At 41.0% G+C, this 20,957-nt stretch overlaps 1 protein-coding gene across 1 annotated transcript in view; it reads right to left on the reverse strand.

The window, feature by feature from the left end:
• HNRNPR (heterogeneous nuclear ribonucleoprotein R) overlaps nucleotides 1–20,957 on the reverse strand; it is a 175,570-nt gene that overhangs the window by 27,244 nt on the left and 127,369 nt on the right. The window contains exons 7-8 of the mRNA XM_053707075.1: nucleotides 982–1,131; nucleotides 613–734 (exon numbers count right to left, since the gene is read on the reverse strand). Coding sequence (XP_053563050.1) covers nucleotides 613–734; nucleotides 982–1,131 — 272 coding nt within the window. The remainder of the gene's footprint in view (nucleotides 1–612; nucleotides 735–981; nucleotides 1,132–20,957) is intronic.

Genomic DNA, 20,957 nt, shown 5'->3' on the forward strand with positions numbered 1-20,957 from the left:
ATTTTTAAATAACATTGCGCTGATTTTCAGACTCCTAACCAAGCCCCAAGTTTTAGGAGAATACGGATGTTTTTTTTTCTATAGAACCACTTGCAGTAGGTAACCTAACCAATTTTTAACAGTGCTAAACTGTGAGCTTCTAAGTAAGTTTTTAAACAGTTTTATACTGTATTTTTAGATCAGTATCTGTGCATCTTATTCTTTATAGTAAGTAGTGTCTTGCATGCAGTTAAATTAAAATTGGTGTATACTGTCCCTTTAAGATGCGGCAGATTGCTGGAGCAAATTTGCTTTAAACAGTGCTTAAAGAAATTGTATTTTCTTTTAAAAACCACAAGGGTAAGCTATTAAAACAAATAATAAAATACAAGTTTCTCAAAAGACAATTTAGTTATTTGTTAAAATAAATCATTTAGTAAGTAAATGAATTACTCAAACCTACAGTTAAGTCCCATTTTAACATTAAATAATGTCATGACAATTAAAAGATCAGGAAAAGTATATAAATAATTGTGTATATTTAAAATATACCAGACAGATTTTGGTTTCCACAAATTTGACCAAAACTTAGTAGGTAACGCTTATTTGTCATGGCAAACACGTGATACTCACGAAGAGCCACGGGAGGCATGCCTTGCTGCTTGACGCTCTTTCCTCTTCTTATCAGGGGGCTTTGCTAAGACTATTTCAATATCTTCACCCTCTAAATCAGTCCCATTCATTTCATCCATTGCCTTTGGGAAAAAAGAAAAAACGTTAATCAGAGAATTCAATACTTTAAATATGTTTATAAAAGAATACCATGCAGTTTATTTACTTTGGCTGACTGTAAAGAAAGCTGTACAATTTATGAAAATATAATAGTTTAGGGAAAAAAACAAAAAAAAAACAACCATCTACAATGTTCAAAACGTAAAGTAAATAGTGCAAACCTTTAGGAAACTAATTGCCAACAAACACATAAAGTAATATTAGTCCTACCTTAACTGCAGCATCACGATCCTCAAAATGAACAAAAGCATAATCTTTCAACTTCTTCACACGCTCAAGCTTTCCAAATACAGAGAAAGACTTCTCTAGTATTTCTTCAGTAACTGTGGAGGACAGGTTTCTTACAAATAAAACTTTGACCTAAAAAAGATAAACAAGTCAAAAAGAAGGTAACATGCTGCTTTCACTTTTTCTGCCCAATAAAAATGCAACATTATTATTATTTTTTTTATTACTCTATAAAGAGTTGCTTAATTTTGTTACATTGCATTAATGTAACATTTTAAAGTGAATGTCAACTTTCACGAATGAAAGCCCTGTTTTTAAAAATACTATTAATTATTATAAGATTGAAGCCGTTCTTTTAAAAAATACTTACCTTTTATTCCCAGCAAGCGTGGAACACCAAAGCAGCGATTCCCCCGCCTCCAGGTCGTATCTTCTTACGTCAAATGACAAATCCGGCTTCCTCCAATAACGGCTTCCCCCCCAGAGCAAACATAGCCACACCATAATTGGAGGAAGCCGGATTTGTCATTTCTGACGAAAGAAGAGACGTCCTGGGGGCGGAGGATTCGCTGCTCCAGTATAACACGCTTGCTAGGAATAAAAAGTAAATATTTTAAAAGAATGGCTTCAATGTAAACTTTAATGAATGAAAGTGACCCTGTTTTTAATAGTATTTTTAAAAACGGCATTCATTCGTAAAAGTGGACATTCACTTTAACTATACCTAAAAAGTAACACTACAGACCAAGAACTGTTGACTATTAAAAATATACATGTCACTTGCAGGTTTTTAAAATGAATAGATTTTAAAACCATGCATGGGGGAAAAAAGTTCCATTTAAGTTGCCATGCTTCATTATGGTTTCTCAATATCTAATCTCATAGTGTGTTAGAGGGCAAATGTTTAATGTTAGCATACCTTAAATCAGCAAGTATTAAAAAAAAAAGTAAATTTATGCTTACCTGATAAATTAATTTCTTCTATGGTACGACGAGTCCACGGATTCATCCTTTACTTGTGGGATATTATCCTCCTGCTAACAGGAAGTGGCAAAGAGCACCACAGTAGAGCTGTCTATATAGATCCTCCCTTAGCTCCACCCCCCAGTCATTCAACCGAAGGTACAGGAAGAAAAAGGAGAAACTAAAAGGTGCAGAGGTGACTGAAGTTTAAATAAAAAAAATATAATCTGTATTAAAATGACAGGGCGGGCCGTGGACTCGTCGTACCATAGAAGAAATAAATTTATCAGGTAAGCATAAATTTACTTTTCTTCTATAAGGTACGACGAGTCCACGGATTCATCCTTTACTTGTGGGATACAATACCAAAGCTATAGGACACGGATGAACGGGAGGGACAAGACAGATGGCTAAACAGAAGGCACCACTGCTTGAAGAACTTTTCTCCCAAAAATAGCCTCCGAAGAAGCAAAAGTATCAAATTTGTAAAACCGACGACCAAGTCGCAGCCTTACAAATCTGTTCAACAGAAGCATCATTTTTAAAAGCCCATATGGAAGCCACTGCTCTAGTAGAGTGAGCTGTAATTCTTTCAGGAGGCTGCTGTCCAGCAGTCTCGTATGCCAAACGGATGATGCTTTTCAGCCAAAAAGAAAGAGGTAGCCGTAGCTTTTTGTCCTCTACGTTTTCCAGAATAGACAACAAACAAAGAAGATGTTTGACAGAAATCTTTTGTCGCTTGCAAGTAAAACTTCAAAGCACGAACCACGTCCAAGTTGTGCAACAGACACTCCTTCTTAGAGGAAGGATTAGGACACAGGGAAGGAACAACAATTTCCTGATTAATATTCTTATTAAAAAAATCAAGAAAATAGAGAGACACACTCACTGAGACAGAACAATAGCTAGAAAAACTTCTGTGCTTGTCCACAAGGCCAGTGCCACTCAGGGTGCAGTCTCTTTTTGCACACTATGCCTTTTCACAGAGAAAAAATATCCTGTAGCATATCAGTCTGATCCTGCCCAATGACAGTCCAGCACCGAAATACCAGGCAATTCTTCTCTGAACAAGACAAACAACAAACCCCAGACGTACGTTTCGGCCTCTCTTGGGCCTCGTCAGTGAGGTGCAGTTGCATATCTCTAGGGCATGTGTGCAAGGAGTCCAACGTCTGGTTTCCCCCTTTTACTCTTAGGGAGACCTAAGAGTAATTTACATAAAATCAAGAAAATAGAGAGACGCACTCACTGAGACAGAACAATAGCTAGAAAAACTTCTGTGCTTGTCCACAAGGCCAGTGCCACTCAGGGTGCAGACGGCCGAAACGATCGTCTGGGGTTGTTGTTGTTTCTCTTGTTCAGAGAAGAATTGCCTGGTATTTCGGCACTGGACTGTCATTGGGCAGGGTCAGACTGATATGCTACAGGATATTTTTTCTCTGTGAAGGGGCATAGTGTGCTAAGAGAGTATGCACCCTGAGTGGCACCCTAAAATGAACAGGCACGGAAGTTTTTCTAGCTTTTGTTCTGTCTCAGCTGAGTGCATCTCTTTCTTTTTATATTTATGCAAATTGCTCTTGGGTCTCCCTAAGAGTAAAAGGGGAAACCAGACGTGGACTCCTTGCACACATGCCCTTAGAGAGATGCGACTGCACCTCACTGATGAGGCCCACAGAAGGCCGAAACGATCGTCTGGGGTTGTTGTTTCTCTTGTTCAGAGAAGAATTGCCTGGTATTTCGGTACTGGACTGTCATTGGGCAGGGTCAGACTGATATGCTACAGGATATTTTTTCTCTGTGAAGGGGCATAGTGTGCTAAAAGAGTATGCACCCTGAGTGGCACCCTAAAATGAACAGGCACAGAAGTTTTTCTAGCTTTTGTTCTGTCTCAGCTGAGTGCATCTCTTTCTTTTTATATTTATGCAAATTGATCTTGGGTCTCCCTAAGAGTAAAAGGGGAAACCAGACGTGGACTCCTTGCACACATGCCCTTAGAGAGATGCAACTGCACCTCACTGACGAGGCCCACAGAAGGCCGAAACGATCGTCTGGGGTTGTTGTTTCTCTTGTTCAGAGAAGAATTGCCTGGTATTTCGGTGCTGGACTGTCATTGGGCAGGGTCAGACTGATATGCTACAGGATATTTTTTCTCTGTGAAGGGGCATAGTGTGCTAAAAGAGTATGCACCCTGAGTGGCACCCTAAAATGAACAGGCACGGAAGTTTTTCTAGCTTTTGTTCTGTCTCAGCTGAGTGCATCTCTTTCTTTTTATATATATAATATTCTTATTAGTAACAACCTTAGGAAGGAATCCAGGTTTGGTACGCAAAACTACCTTATCAGAATGGAAAACAAGATAAGGTGAGTCGCATTGCAATGCAGATAGTTCAGAAACTCTTTGAGCCGAAGAGATAGCAACTAAAAACAGAACTTTCCAAGATAGAAGCTTAATATCTATGGAATGCATAGGTTCAAACGGAACCCCTTGAAGAACTTTAAGAACTAAATTCAAACTCCATGGCGGAGCAACAGGTTTAAACACAGGCTTGATTCTAACTAAAGCCTGACAAAACGACTGAACGTCTGGAACATCTGCCAGACGCTTGTGTAGTAAAATTGATAAAGCAGATATCTGTCCCTTTAGGGAACTAGCTGATAACCCCTTCTCCAATCCTTCTTGGAGAAAGGACAAAATCCTAGGAATCCTGATCTTACTCCATGAGTAGCCTTTGGATTCACACCAATAAAAGATATTTACGCCATATCTTATAATAAATTTTCCTAGTTACAGGCTTTCGAGCCTGAATCAAGGTATCTATGACCGACTCAGAGAATCCCCGCTTAGATAAAATCAAGCGTTCAATCTCCAGGCAGTCAGTCGCAGAGAAACTAGATTTGGATGCTGGAACGGACCTTGAATGAGAAGGTCCTGTCTCAGTGGCAGTGTCCATGGTGGTAGAGATGACATGTCCACCAGGTGCTATCAAAATCACCAAAGCTCTCTCCTGTTTGATTCTGGCAATCAGACGAGGGAGGAGAGGAAATGGTGGAAACACATAAGCCAGGTTGAACGACCAAGGTACTGCTAGAGCATCTATCAGTACTGCTTGAGGATCCCGTGATCTGGACCCGTAACAAAGAAGTTTAGCGTTCTGACGAGACGCCATCAGATCCAATTCTGGTGTGCCCCATTGATGAATCAATTATGCAAACACCTCCGGATGGAGTTCCCACTCCCCCGGATGAAAAGTCTGACGACTTAGAAAATCCGCTTCCCAGTTCTCCACTCCTGGGATATAGATTGCTGATAGATGGCAAGAGTGAGTCTCTGCCCATCGAATTATTTTGGTAACCTCTATCATCGCAAGAGAACTCTTTGTTCCCCCCTGATGATTGATATATGCTACAGTCGTGATATTGTCCGACTGGAATCTTATGAATCTGGCCAAAGACAGCTGAGGCCACGCCTGAAGCACGTTGAATATCGCTCTCAATTCTAGAATATTTATCGGGAGGAGAGCCTCCTCCTAAGTCCACACTCCCTGTGCTTTCAGGGAATTCTAGACTGCACCCCAGCCTAAAAGGCTGGGGTCCGTCGTCACTATGACCCATGCTGGCCTGCGGAAACACATTCCCTGGGACAGATGATCCTGTGACAGCCACCAAAGAAGAGTCTCTCTGGTCTCTTGATACAGATTTGAGGAGATACATTTGCATAATCCCCATTCCACTGATTGAGCATGCATAGGTGCAGTGGTCTGAGATGCAAGCAAGCAAATGGAACTATGTCCATTGCCGCTACCATTAGTCCGATTACCTCCATACACTGAGCCACGGAAGGTCGGGGATTGGAATGAAGAGCTCGGCAGGTGGTTAAAATCTTTCATTTCCTGATCTCTGTCAGAAAAATTTTCATGTCTACCGAATCTATCAGAGTTCCCAGGAATGGAACTCTCGTGAGGGGGAGAAGTGAACTCTTTTTTACGTTCACCTTCCACCCGTGAGATCTCAGAAAAGCCGTGTGAGATTTGGCTAGTTGGTAAGTTGACGCCTGAATTAAGATATCGTCCAGATAAGGCACCACTGCTATGCCCCGCGGCCTTAGAACCGCCAGAAGGGACCCTAGCACCTTTGTGAAAATTCTGGGAGCTGTGGCCAGCCCAAAGGGAAGAGCCACAAACTGGTAATGCTTGTCCAGAAAGGCGAACCTGAGGAACTGGTGATGATCTTTGTGGATAGGGATGTGCAGATACGCATTGTATATTGACCCTCCTGAATCATTGGTAAAATAGTCCGAATGGTCTCAATCTTGAAGGATGGGACTCTGAGGAATTTGTTTAGGATCTTGAGATCTAAAATTTGTCTGAAGGTTCCCTCTTTTTTGGGAACCACAAACAGATTGGAGTAAAACCCCTGCCCTGTTCTGTTTTCGGAACTGAGCAGATCACTCCCATGGTATATAGGTCTTCTACACAGCGTAAGAACGCCTCTTTTTGTCTGGTTTACAGACAATTGAGAAAGATGGAATCTCCCCCTTGGAGGAGAATCTTTGAAAACTAGAAGATACCCCTGGGTTACGATTTCTAAAGCCCAGGAGTCCTGAACATCTCTTGCCCAAGCCTGAGCAAAGAGAGAAAGTCTGCCCCCTACTAGATCCGGTCCCGGATCAGGGGCTACCCCTTCATGCTGTCTTGGTGGCAGCAGTGGGCTTCTTAGCCTGTTTACCTTTGTTCCAAGTCTGGTTATGTCTCCAGACGGACTTGGATTGAGCAAAATTCCCCTCTTGCTTTGCAGCAGGGGAGGAAGTAGAGGGACCACTTTTGAAGTTTCGAAAGGAACGAAAATTATTTTGTTTGGTCCTCAAATTATTTGTCTTATCCTGAGGAAGGGCATGGCCTTTTCCTCCAGTGATGTCTGAAATGATCTCTTTCAGTTCAGGCCCGAATAGGGTCTTACCCTTGAAAGGGATGGCTAAAAGCTTAGATTTTGATGACACGTCAGCAGACCAGGACTTAAGCCATAACGCTCTACGCGCTAAAATGGCAAAACCTGAATCCTTTGCCGCTAATTTAGCCAGTTGAAAATCGGTATCTGTAATGAAAGAATTAGCTAGTTTGAGAGCCCTAATTCTATCCAGAATATCATCCAATGGGGTCTCAACCTGAAGAGCCTCCTCCAGAGCCTCGAACCAAAAAGCAGCTGCAGTAGTTACAGGAACAATGCACGCTATAGGTTGCAGAAAAAAACCCCGATGAATTCAATATTCAATAGGTATAGGTGTACGCTTAGCCAGGGTAGAAATAGCCTCCTCCACCTTAGGGACCGTCTGCCACGAGTCCCGCATGGTGTCTGATATGGGAAACATTTTCTTAAAAGTAGGAGAAAACGGAATACCTGGTTTAACCCACTCCTTAGTGACAATATCCGAAATCCTCTTAGGGACCGGAAAAACATAATTTATGTAAGAACTTACCTGATAAATTCATTTCTTTCATATTAGCAAGAGTCCATGAGCTAGTGACGTATGGGATATACATTCCTACCAGGAGGGGCAAAGTTTCCCAAACCTCAAAATGCCTATAAATACACCCCTCACCACACCCACAAATCAGTTTAACGAATAGCCAAGAAGTGGGGTGATAAGAAAAAAGTGCGAAAGCATAAAAAATAAGGAATTGGAATAATTGTGCTTTATACAAAAAAATCATAACCACCACAAAAAAGGGTGGGCCTCATGGACTCTTGCTAATATGAAAGAAATGAATTTATCAGGTAAGTTCTTACATAAATTATGTTTTCTTTCATGTAATTAGCAAGAGTCCATGAGCTAGTGACGTATGGGATAATGACTACCCAAGATGTGGATCTTTCCACGCAAGAGTCACTAGAGAGGGAGGGATAAAATAAAGACAGCCAATTCCTGCTGAAAATAATCCACACCCAAAATAAAGTTTAAATGAAAACATAAGCAGAAGATTCAAACTGAAACAGCTGCCTGAAGTACTTTTCTACCAAAAACTGCTTCAGAAGAAGAAAACACATCAAAATGGTAGAATTTAGTAAAAGTATGCAAAGAAGACCAAGTTGCTGCTTTGCAAATCTGATCAACCGAAGCTTCATTCCTAAACGCCCAGAAAGTAGAAACTGACCTAGTAGAATGAGCTGTAATCCTCTGAGGCGGAGTTTTACCCGACTCAACATAGGCATGATGAATTAAAGATTTCAACCAAGATGCCAAAGAAATGGCAGAAGCTTTCTGGCCTTTTCTAGAACCGGAAAAGATGACAAATAGACTAGAAGTCTTTCGGAAAGTCTTAGTAGCTTCAACATAATATTTCAAAGCTCTAACAACATCCAAAGAATGCAATGATTTCTCCTTAGAATTCTTAGGATTAGGGCATAATGAAGGAACTACAATTTCTCTACTAATGTTGTTGGATTTCACAACCTTAGGTAAAAATTTAAAAGAAGTTCGCAACACCACCTTATCCTGATGAAAAAATCAGAAAAGGAGACTCATAAGAAAGAGCAGACAATTCAGAGACTCTTCTGGCAGAAGAGATGGCCAAAAGGAACAAAACTTTCCAAGAAAGTAATTTAATGTCCAATGAATGCATAGGTTCAAACGGAGGAGCTTGAAGAGCCCCCAGAACCAAATTCAAACTCCAAGGAGGAGAAATTGACTTAATGACAGGTTTTATACGAACCAAGGCTTGTACAAAACAATGAATATCAGGAAGATTAGCAATCTTTCTGTGAAAAAGAACAGAAAGAGCAGAGATTTGACCTTTCAAGGAACTTGCGGACAAACCTTTATCTAAACCATCCTGAAGAAACTGTAAAATTCTCGGAATTCTAAAAGAATGCCAGGAAAAATGATGAGAAAGACACCAAGAAATATAAGTCTTCCAGACTCTATAATATATCTCTCTAGATACAGATTTACGAGCCTGTAACATAGTATTAATCACAGAGTCAGAGAAACCTCTTTGACTAAGAATCAAGCGTTCAATCTCCATACCTTTAAATTTAAGGATTTGAGATCCTGATGGAAAAAAGGACCTTGCGACAGAAGGTCTGGTCTTAACGGAAGAGTCCACGGTTGGCAAGAGGCCATCCGGACAAGATCCGCATACCAAAACCTGTGAGGCCATGCTGGAGCTACCAGCAGAACAAACGAGCATTCCTTCAGAATCTTGGAGATTACTCTTGGAAGAAGAACTAGAGGCGGAAAGATATAGGCAGGATGATACTTCCAAGAAAGTGATAATGCATCCACTGCCTCCGCCTGAGGATCCCGGGATCTGGACCGATACCTGGGAAGTTTCTTGTTTATTAGATGAGAAGCCATCAGATCTATTTCTGGAAGTTCCCACATTTGAACAATCTGAAGAAATACCTCTGGGTGAAGAGACCATTCGCCCGGATGCAACGTTTGGCGACTGAGATAATCCGCTTCCCAATTGTCTATTCCTGGAATATGAACCGCAGAGATTAGACAGGAGCTGGATTCCGCCCAAACCAGAATTTGAGATACTTCTTTCATAGCCAGAGGACTGAGTCCCTCCTTGATGATTGATGTATGCCACAGTTGTGACATTGTCCGTCTGAAAACAAATGAACGATTCTCTCTTCAGAAGAGGCCAAGACTGAAGAGCTCTGAAAATTGCACGGAGTTCCAAAATATTGATCGGTAATCTCACCTCCTGAGATTCCCAAACCCCTTGTGCTGTCAGAGACCCCCACACCGCTCCCCAACCTGTAGGACTTGCATCTGTTGAAACTACAGTCCAGGTCGGAAGAACAAAAGAAGCCCCCTGAACTAAACGATGGTGATCTGTCCACCACGTCAGAGAGTGTCGTACAATCGGTTTTAAAGATATTAATTGAGATATCTTTGTGTAATCCCTGCACCACTGGTTCAGCATACAGAGCTGAAGAGGCCGCATGTGAAAATGAGCAAAGGGGATCGCGTCCGATACCGCAGTCATAAGACCTAGAATTTCCATGCATAAGGCTACCGAAGGGAAAGATTGTGACTGAAGGTTTCGACAAGCTGATATCAACTTTAGATGTCTCATGTCTATCAAAGATAGAGTCATGGATACTGAATCTATCTGAAAACCTAAAAAGGTTACGTAAGTCTGAGGAATCAATGAACTGATTGGTAAATTGATCCTCCAACCAAGATGTTGAAGAAACAACACAAGTCGACTCGAATGAGATTCTGCTAAATATGAAGACTGAGCAAGTACCAAGATATCGTCCAAATAAGGAATACCACAATACCCTGTTCTCTGATTACAGACAGAAGGGCACCGAGAACCTTCGTAAAAAATTCTTGGAGCTGTAGCTAGGCCAAACGGCAGAGCCACAAACTGGTAATGCTTGTCTAGGAAAGAGAATCTCAGAAACTGATAGTGATCTGGATGAATCGGAATATGCAGATATGCATCCTGTAAATCTATAGTAGACATATAATGCCCTTGTTGAACAAAAGGCAGAATAGTCCTTACAGTTACCATTTTGAATGTTGGTACCCTTACATAACGATTCAATATTTTTAGATCCAGAACTGGTCTGAAGGAATTTTCCTTCTTTGGTACAATGAAGAGATTTGAATAAAACCCCAGTCCCTGTTCCAGAACTGGAACTGGCAAAATTACTCCAGTCAACTCTAGATCTGAAACACATTTCAGAAATGCTTGAGCCTTCGCTGGGTTTACTGGGACACGGGAAAGAAAAAAATCTCTTTGCAGGAGGCCTTATCTTGAAGCCAATTCTGTACCCTTCTGAAACAATGTTCTGAATCCAAAGATTGTGAACGGATTTGATCCAAATTTCTTAGAAAAAACATAATCTGCCCCCTACCAGCTGAGCTGGAATGAGGGCCGCACCTTCATGTGGACTTAGGAGCTGGCTTTGATTTTCTAAAAGGCTTGGATTTATTCCAGACTGGAGATGGTTTCCAAACTGATACCGCTCCTGAGGATGAAGGATCAGGTTTTTGTTCCTTGTTGTGACAAAAGGAACAAAAACGATCATTATCCTGGAAAGAAAGGGAAAGCAGAGTAGACTTAGAAGACATAACAGCATTCCAAGTCTTAAGCCATAAAGCTATTCTAGCTAAAATAGCTAGAGACATATACCTGACATCAACTCTAATGATATCAAAGATGGCATTACAAATAAAATTATTAGCATGTTGAAGAATAAAAATGCTATGAGAATTATGATCTGTTACTTGTTGCGCTAAAGCTTCTAACCAAAAGATGAAGCTGCAGCAACATCCGCTAAAGATATAGCAGGTCTAAGAAGATTACCTGAACACAAGTAAGCTTTTCTTAGAAAGGATTCAATTTTCCTATCTAAAGGATCCTTAAAGGAAGTACTATCTGACGTAGGAATAGTACGCTTAACAAGAGTAGAGACAGCCCCATCAACTTTAGGGATTTTGTCCCAAAACTCTAATCTGTCAGATGGCACAGGATATAATTGCTTAAAACGTTTAGAAGGAGTAAATGAATTACCCAAATTATTCCATTCCCTGGAAATTACTTCAGAAATAGCACTAGGGACAGGAAAAACTTCTGGAATAACTACAGGAGATTTAAAAACCTTATCTAAACGTTTAGATTTAGTATCAAGAGGACCAGAATCCTCAATTTCTAATGCAATTAGGACTTCTTTAAGTAAAGAACGAATAAATTTCATTTTAAATAAATATGAAGATTTATCAGCATCAACCTCAGACAGAATCCTCTGAACCAGAAGAACCATTATCAGAATCAGAATGATGATGTTCATTTAAAAATTCATCTGAAAAATGAGAAGTTTTAAAAGACTTTTTACATTTACTAGGAGGAATAACAGACATAGCCTTCTTAATGGATTTAAAAACAAAATCTCTTATGTTATCAGGAACACTCTGAGTATTAGATGTTGACAGAACAGCAACAGGTAATGTAACAGTACTTAAAGGAAATATTATCTGCATAAACAGTTTGTCATGACAAAACAGTACAAACAACAGCTGGAGGAACAGATACCATAAGTTTACAGTAGATACACTTAGCTTTGGTAGCTCCAGCCCCAGGCAGGGATATTCCAGAAGTATCTTCTGACTCAGCTTCAACGTGGGACATCTTGCAATATGGAATAGAAAAAACAACATATAAAGCAAAATTGATCAAATTCCTTAAATGACAGTTTCAGGAATGGGAAAAAAATGCCAGTGAATAAGCTTCTAGCAACGAGAAGCAAAAAATCAATGAGACTTAAATAATGTGGAGACAAAAGTGACGCCCATATTTTTTCGCGCCAAAAAAGACGCCCACATTATTTGGCGCCTAAATGCTTTTGGCGCCAAAAATGACGCCACATCCGGAACGCCGACACTTTTGGCGCAAAAGAACGTCAAAAATGACGCAACTTCCGGCGACACGTATGACGCCGGAAACAGAAAATAATTTTTGCGCCAAAAAAGTCCGCGCCAAGAATGACGCAATAAAATGAAGCATTTTCAGCCCCCGCGAGCCTAACAGCCCACAGGGAAAGTCAAATTTTTAAAGGTAAGAAAAAAAATGAATTATTCATATGCATTATCCCAAATATGAAACTGACTGTCTGAAATAAGGAATGTTGAACATCCTGAGTCAAGGCAAATAAATGTTTGAATACATATATTTAGAACTTTATATAAAAAGTGCCCAGCCATAGCTTAGAGTGTCACAGAAAATAAGACTTACTTACCCCAGGACACTCATCTACATGTAGTAGAAAGCCAAACCAGTACTGAAACGAGAATCAGTAGAGGAAATGGTATATATAAGAGTATATTGTCGATCTGAAAAGGGAGGTAAGAGATGAATCTCTACGACCGATAACAGAGAACCTATGAAATAGACCCCGTAGAAGGAGATCACTGCATTCAATAGGCAATACTCTCCTCACATCCCTCTGACATTCACTGCACGCTGAGAGGAAAACCGGGCTCCAACCTGCTGCGGAGCGCATATCAACGTAGAATCTAGCACAAACTTACTTCACCACCTCCATAGGAGGCAAAGCTTGTAAAACTGATTTGTGGGTGTGGTGAGGGGTGTATTTATAGGCATTTTGAGGTTTGGGAAACTTTGCCCCTCCTGGTAGGAATGTATATCCCATACGTCACTAGCTCATGGACTCTTGCTAATTACATGAAAGAAAACATCAGTGTAGGCAGGAACCTCTAGAAATCTGTCCATTTTACACAATTTCTCTGGAACTACAATAGGGTCACAATCATCCAGAGTCGCTATAACCTCCCTGAGCAACAAGCGGAGGTGTTCTAGTTTAAATTTAAAAGCCGTCATATCTGAGTCTGTCTGAGGGAACATCTTTCCTGAATCAGAAATCTCTCCTTCAGACAGCAAATCCCTCACCCCCAACTCAGAACATTGTGAGGGTACATCGGATATGGCTAATAAAGCGTCAGAGCGCTCAGTATTTACTCTCAAACCAGACCTACTGCGCTTCCCCTGCAACCCAGGATGCTTAGATAAAACCTCTGTGAGGGTAGTATTCATAACTGCGGCCATATCTTGCAGGGTGAAAGAATTAGATGCACAAGAAGTACTTGGCGTCACTTGTGCGGGCGTTAATGGTTGGGACACTTGGGGAGAATTAGATTGCATAACCTGATTCCCTTCTGACTGAGAATCATTCTGCGACATACTTTTATTAGCTAAAATATGTTCTTTGCCATTTATTGCCCTTTCAGTGCATGAGGGACACATTTTAAGTGGGGGTTCCCCAATGGCTTCTAAACACATTGAACATTGGCTTTCCTCAATGTCAGACATGTTGAACAGGCTAGTAATGACCACAAACAAGCTTGACAACACTTTATTTAGTGAAAAAATAGCAATCTTAAAAAACGGTACTGCGCCTTTAAGAGGAAAAAAAGCATACACGTTCTGCAAAACTGCTTTAAAATACACCAATCGTTTCAATTTTTTGATATAAGATTCAATTTATGCAGTAAGGTTTGCCCCACAAGAAAAAAAACGGATAGTTAATGAGCCTAAATCCGGAAAAAAAACACCCCTGCACCTCGCCACAGCCCTGCTGTGGCGCCTACCTGCCCTCAGGGATTGGAAAAATGGGGTTAAAGCTTCAATTTGGCCCAAAACATCCATAAGGGCCCTCCGGAGTTGGAGCTTGATGCTTGCTTTGTAAATACAACTGCGCATCTGAGGTGCGAAAATAGGCCCCGCTCATCTCACTCGATGTTTTGTCAGCCTAAATGAACCGCACCAGAGCGGTTCCAAACTAGCAATGTGGGTTCTGAGACCCAAAAAGAAGCCAAAGTGTACCCTCAATAAAGTCTCCAAAAAACGTTATTGCCCAAAAAACGTTAACAGCACTCCCAGTTCACAAAACGTTTGCCCACAAACATTCCAAACTCAGTGTCAACCATTTTTTATAAGCCCCTTATGCAAGCCTAGTAATACCCCTCTATATCTCTTAGGATTACTGCTTACCCTTACCCTCATGGGGATACTGTCAGCCTTTCTGAAATACCACAGTCTCTCCAGAAAAAATGACTGACTATACCTCACTGCTATATAGCATGAAAACGTTCCTCACACTGAAGTTTCTTGTATCCCTCAGCCATTCTGTGGGAACTGCTCTAGATCTTAGTGACAAATGCTAAGATCATCAGCCTCCAGGCAGAAGTATTCATCCATCTGCTGCCTGAGAGTAAATAGTACACACCGGTATCTTGCTTGAAGAAAATAAAAACTAACATTTTATCACCTCTTTCACTTTACCCTTCCTAGTACTTAGAGTAGGCAAAGAGAATGACTGGGGGGTGGTGCTAAGGGAGGAGCTATATAGACAGCTCTGCTGTGGTGCTCTTTGCCCCTTCCTGTTAGCAGGAGGATAATATCCCACAAGTAAAGGATGAATCTGTGGACTCGTCGTACCTTATAGAAGAAAATAAATAAATAAGAAATTTTCTAAAAGCATTTAAAAACGGTCACTATTTAGTTTAGATTTGCAGGGTTTTGCATTTTCAGAGCAGTACAGGAACACACCCCTTGAAAAGGCTAGTACAATTGAAGATTACGAGAGACAGTTAAAGTGAATGTAAATTTTGATGCTAAAGTGCCCGGTTTTTAAAAATTAGATTAAAAACAGGGACACTTTAATTCATCAAAATTTACATTTCACTCCTGTTGTGAAAAAAAAAAAAAAACTTACCTATTAATCTTCACAGCAGCTCCAGCTTCCTCCACACGTTGCAAAGCCTCTTCCTGGGTGTAAAATGCGGAATCCGGCTTCCTCCAATCACGGCATTGAATCAGACACTGATTCCCCCGGGGGGAAGCTGTGATTGGAGGATGACCTATCCATCATTTCTGACATCAGAAATGGCTTGCAACGACCAGAGGAAGCTGGAGCTGCTGTCAAGTTTAAAAGGTACGTTTTTTTTCACAACAGGAGTGAAATGTAAATTTTGATGAATTAAAGTGCCCCTGTTTTTAATCGAGTTTTTAAAAACCGGGCACTTTAGCATCAAAATTTGCATTCACTTTAAAGGGACAGTCAAGTATAAATTAAACTTTCATTATTCAGATAGGACTTTTAATTTTAATCAACTTTCCAATTTACTTTTATCATCAAATTTGCTTTTTTCTCTTGGTATTCTTAGTTTAAACTAAACATAGGTAGGCTCATATGCTAATTTCTAAGCCTTTGAGGGCTGCCTCTTATCACAGGCTTTTTAAATCTCTTTTCAACACAAAGAGACAGAAAGTACACGTGGGCCATATAGATAACACTCTGTTCAGGCCCAGGGGGTTATTTAAGATCTAGCACAACACAATGCTAAATTTAAGACAATAGATAATAAACAGTCACAGTCATGTGATCAGGGGGCTGGAAGAAGGTTCCTAGATACAAGGTAATCAGAGAGATAAAAAGCATATTAATATAACTTTGTTGGTTATGCAAAACTGGGAAATGGGTAATAACATAATTTATGCTTACCTGATAAATTCCTTTCTCCTGTAGTGTAGTCAGTCCACGGGTCATCCATTACTTATGGAACACATATCATACTCAGTCATTCGACCAAAGCAGACGAGAAAGGAGGAACCATAGGGTACAGTGGTGACTGGAGTTTAATTAAAATTTAGACCTGCCGTAAAAACAGGGCGGGCCGTGGACTGACTACACTACAGGAGAAAGGAATTTATCAGGTAAGCATAAATTATGTTTTCTCTTGTTAAGTGTAGTCAGTCCACGGGTCATCCATTACTTATGGAATACCAATACCAAAGCTAAAGTACACGGATGAAGGGAGGGACAAGGCAGGAACATTAAACAGAAGGAACCACTGCCTGAAGTACCTTTCTCCCAAAAATAGCCTCCGACGAAGCAAAAGTGTCAAATTTGTAAAATTTTGAAAAAGTGTGAAGCGAAGACCAAGTCGCAGCCTTGCAAATCTGTTCAACAGAGGCCTCATTTTTAAAGGCCCAGGTGGAAGCCACAGCTCTAGTAGAATGAGCTGTAATCCTTTCAGGAGGCTGCTGTCCAGCAGTCTCATAGGCTAAGCGTATTATGCTACAAAGCCAAAAAGAGAGAGGTAGCCAAAGCCTTTTGACCTCTCCTCTGTCCAGAGTAAACGACAAACAGGGAAGAAGTTTGACGAAAATCCTTAGTTGCCTGCAAATAGAATTTCAGGGCACGGACTACGTCCAGATTATGCAAAAGTCGTTCCTTCTTTGAAGAAGGGTTAGGACACAGAGATGGAACAACAATCTCTTGATTGATATTCCTGTTAGTAACTACCTTAGGTAAGAACCCAGGTTTAGTACGCAGGACTACCTTGTCTGAATGAAAAATCAGATAAGGAGAATCACAATGTAAGGCAGATAACTCAGAGACTCTTCGAGCCGAGGAAATAGCCATCAAAAACAGAACTTTCCAAGATAACAGCTTGATATCAATGGAATGAAGGGGTTCAAATGGAACGCCTTGAAGAACATTAAGAACTAAGTTTAAGCTCCACGGCGGAGCAACAGACTTAAACACAGGCTTAATCCTAGTTAAAGCCTGACAGAAAGCCTGAACGTCTGGAAGTTCAGCCAGACGTTTGTGTAGAAGAATAGACAGAGCAGAAATCTGTCCCTTTAACGAACTAGTAGATAAGCCCTTTTCTAAACCCTCTTGTAGAAAGGACAATATCCTAGGAATCCTAACCTTACTCCATGAGTAACTCTTGGATTCGCACCAATGTAAATATTTACGCCATATCTTATGGTAAATTTTTCTGGTAACAGGCTTCCTAGCCTGTATTAAGGTATCAATAACCGACTCCGAGAAGCCACGCTTTGATAGAATCAAGCGTTCAATCTCCATGCAGTCAGCCTCAGAGAAATTAGATTTGGATGTTTGAAAGGACCCTGAATTAGAAGGTCCTGTCTCAGAGACCACGGTGGACAGGACGACATGTCCACTAGGTCTGCATACCAGGTCCTGCGTGGCCACGCAGGCGCTATCAGAATCACCGAAGCTCTCTCCTGTTTGATCTTGGCAATCAAACGAGGAAGCATCGGGAATGGTGGAAACACATAAGCCATGTTGAAGACCCAAGGAGCTGTCAGAGCATCTATCAGCACCGCTCCCGGGTCCCTGGACCTGGATCCGTAACAAGGAAGCTTGGCGTTCTGACGAGACGCCATGAGATCCAGATCTGGTTTGCCCCAACGACGAATCAGTTGAGCAAAGACCTCCGGATGAAGTTCCCACTCCCCCAGATGAAAAGTCTGGCGACTTAGAAAATCCGCCTCCCAGTTCTCCACGCCTGGGATGTAGATCGCTGACAGGTGGCAAGAGTGAGACTCTGCCCAGCAAATTATCTTTGAGACTTCCAACATCGCTAGGGAACTTCTGGTTCCCCCTTGATGGTTGATGTAAGCCACAGTCGTGATGTTGTCCGACTGAAATCTGATGAACCTCAGAGTTGCTAACTGAGGCCAAGCTAGGAGAGCATTGAATATTTCTCTTAATTCCAGAATATTTATTGGGAGGAGTTTCTCCTCCTGAGTCCATAATCCCTGAGCTTTCAGGGAATTCCAGACTGCTCCCCAGCCTAGAAGGCTGGCGTCTGTTGTTACAATCGTCCAATCTGGCCTGCGAAAGGTCATCCCCTTGGACAGATGTGGCCGAGAAAGCCACCATAGAAGAGAATCTCTGGTCTCTTGATCCAGATTTAGTAGGGGGGACAAGTCTGAGTAATCCCTGTTCCACTGACTTAGCATGCACAATTGCAGCGGTCTGAGATGCAGGCGCGCAAATGGTACTATGTCCATTGCCGCTACCATTAAGCCGATTACTTCCATGCACTGAGCTACTGACGGGTGTTGTATCAGAATGTCGTCTAGGTACGGAGTCACCGCTATGCCTCGCGGTCTTAGTACCGCCAGAAGTGATCCTAGAATTTTTGTAATGATTCTTGGAGCCGTAGCTAATCCGAAGGGAAGAGCTACAAACTGGTAATGCCTGTCTAGGAAGGCAAATCTCAGATACCGTTAATGGTCCTTGTGAATCGGTATGTGAAGGTAGGCATCCTTTAGATCCACTGTGGTCATGTACTGACCCTCTTGGATCATGGGAAGGATGGTTCGAATAGTTTCCATTTTGAATGATGGAACTCTTAGAAATTTGTTTAGGATTTTTAAGTCCAAGATTGGCCTGAAGGTTCCCTCTTTCTTGGGAACCACAAATAGGTTTGAATAGAATCCCTGCCCGTGTTCCGTCCGCGGAACTGGGTGGATTACCCCCATTAGTAAGAGGTCTTGTACACAGCGTAGAAACGCCTCTTTCTTTATTTGGTTTGCTGATAACCTTGAAAGATGAAATCTCCCCCGTGGAGGAGAAGTTTTGAAGTCCAGGAGATATCCCTGAGATATGATCTCCAACGCTCAGGGATCCTGGACATCTCTTGCCCAAGCCTGGGCGAAGAGAGAAAGTCTGCCCCCCACTAGATCCGTTTCCGGATAGGGGGCCCTCTCTTCATGCTGTTTTGGGGGCAGCAGCAGGTTTCTTGGCCTGCTTGCCCCTGTTCCAGGACTGGTTAACTTTCCAGCCCTGTCTGTAACGAGCAACAGCTCCTTCCTGTTTTGGAGCGGAGGAAGTTGATGCTGCTCCTGCCTTGAAGTTACGAAAGGCACGAAAATTAGACTGTTTGGCCTTTGATTTGGCCGAATGGAGTGAAGGACACGGCAAGCATTTAGAAGTTTTAATAACCTGGCCTCTGTCAGGTAAATTTTCATCTCTACAGAATCTATAAGAGTCCCTAGAAAGGGAACTCTTGTAAGTGGTAATAGAGAACTCTTTTCCCCGTTCACCTTCCACCCATGCGACCTCAGAAATGCCAGAACTATGGCAGTTTGAAAACTTGACGCTTGTATGCCCTAATAAATTTTATCACCAAGTACCTCACAAAAACGATTAACAAGCCAGTAAACGTTTTAAACATACATTTGAAAGTTATGTATTATTATTAATAAGCCTGCTACCAGTCGTTTTTACTGCAGTTAAGGCTCATACATTATTTCAGTATTAACAGTATTTTCAGAGTCAATTCCATTCCTTAGAAAAATACATTCAGTGTACACACACACACACACACACACACACACATCAGCCTGATACCAGTCGCTATCACTGCATTTAAGGCTGAACTTACTTTACAATGGTATCAGCAGTATTTTCTCAGTCAATTCCATTCCTCAGAAAATAAATTACTGCACATACCTCATTTGTTGCAGGGGAGCCCTGCATGCTATTCCCCTTCTCTGAAGTTACCTCACTCCTCAGATGAGAAACAGCCAGTGGATCTTAGTTACGTCTGCTAAGACCATAGAAAAAAACCCAGGCAGATTCTTCTTCTAATGCTGCCTGAGAATAAACAGCACACTCCGGTGCCATTTAAAAATAACAAACTTTTGATTGTAGAAATAAACTAAGTTAAAAAACACCACAGATCTCTCACAGCTTCCTTTTTAGTTAGGCTGCAAGAGAATGACTGAGTATGATATGTGTTCCATAAGTAATGGATGACCCGTGGACTGACTACACTTAACAGGAGAAAAAGGGATTATCTATCTTTTACAACATTAACAATTCTATGGTAGACTGTCCCTTTAAGTCCAAATTAAACTTTCATTATTCAGATAGGGCATGTAATTTTAAACAACTTTCCAATTTACCTTTATTATCAAAATTTGTTCTCTTGGTATTCTTAGTTAAAGGGACAGTATACTGTAAAATAGTTTTTCCCTTAATGTGTTTACAATTGCTTTTTTTACCAACTGCAGAGTAAAAAATGTATGAAAATTAGCTTTTTAAGGTTTATTTCTGTATATTAAAGCTCTGATATTGTGTTTTGAAGCCACAGCCTAATAAAATAGGTTGAGCTTGTAGGTATAATCAGATCTCATTACTGTATCACATTGTGCACATATACCTGCTTCTTTATATTATATCTGTCCTTAAAACAATCACCAATACTTTGAGAGAACAATGGAAAATCAACATTTTATTACCTTATCTCTGCTTTATCACACTGGGAGTGTAATTTCTTCTGCTGGCTGTGTTTACAAAGCTTATCTATAGCTGGTACGCGCGGCCACAAACTTTCAGAATAGGTGGGGATACCACATGCTAAATTAACAATTTCAAATGCCAATATAAGGGTAAAGGAGCTACTTGTAAACAATTTAATACACTGCAGCAGGTAAAGTGGATCATTGGGAACAAATTAAAGGGGAGAACATTTTTGAGTAAACTTTCCCTTTAAAGGGTCACTGAACCCAATTTTTTTCTTTCATGATTCAGATAGAGTATTTATTTGAAAAAGAAGGCATCTAAGCTAAGGAGCCAGCATTTTTTTGGTTCAAACCATGGACAGCACTTGTTTATTGGTGCTGTCCAATCAG

Source organism: Bombina bombina, chromosome 3, assembly GCF_027579735.1.
Source record: "Bombina bombina isolate aBomBom1 chromosome 3, aBomBom1.pri, whole genome shotgun sequence".
Classification (NCBI taxonomy): Eukaryota; Metazoa; Chordata; class Amphibia; order Anura; family Bombinatoridae; genus Bombina; species Bombina bombina.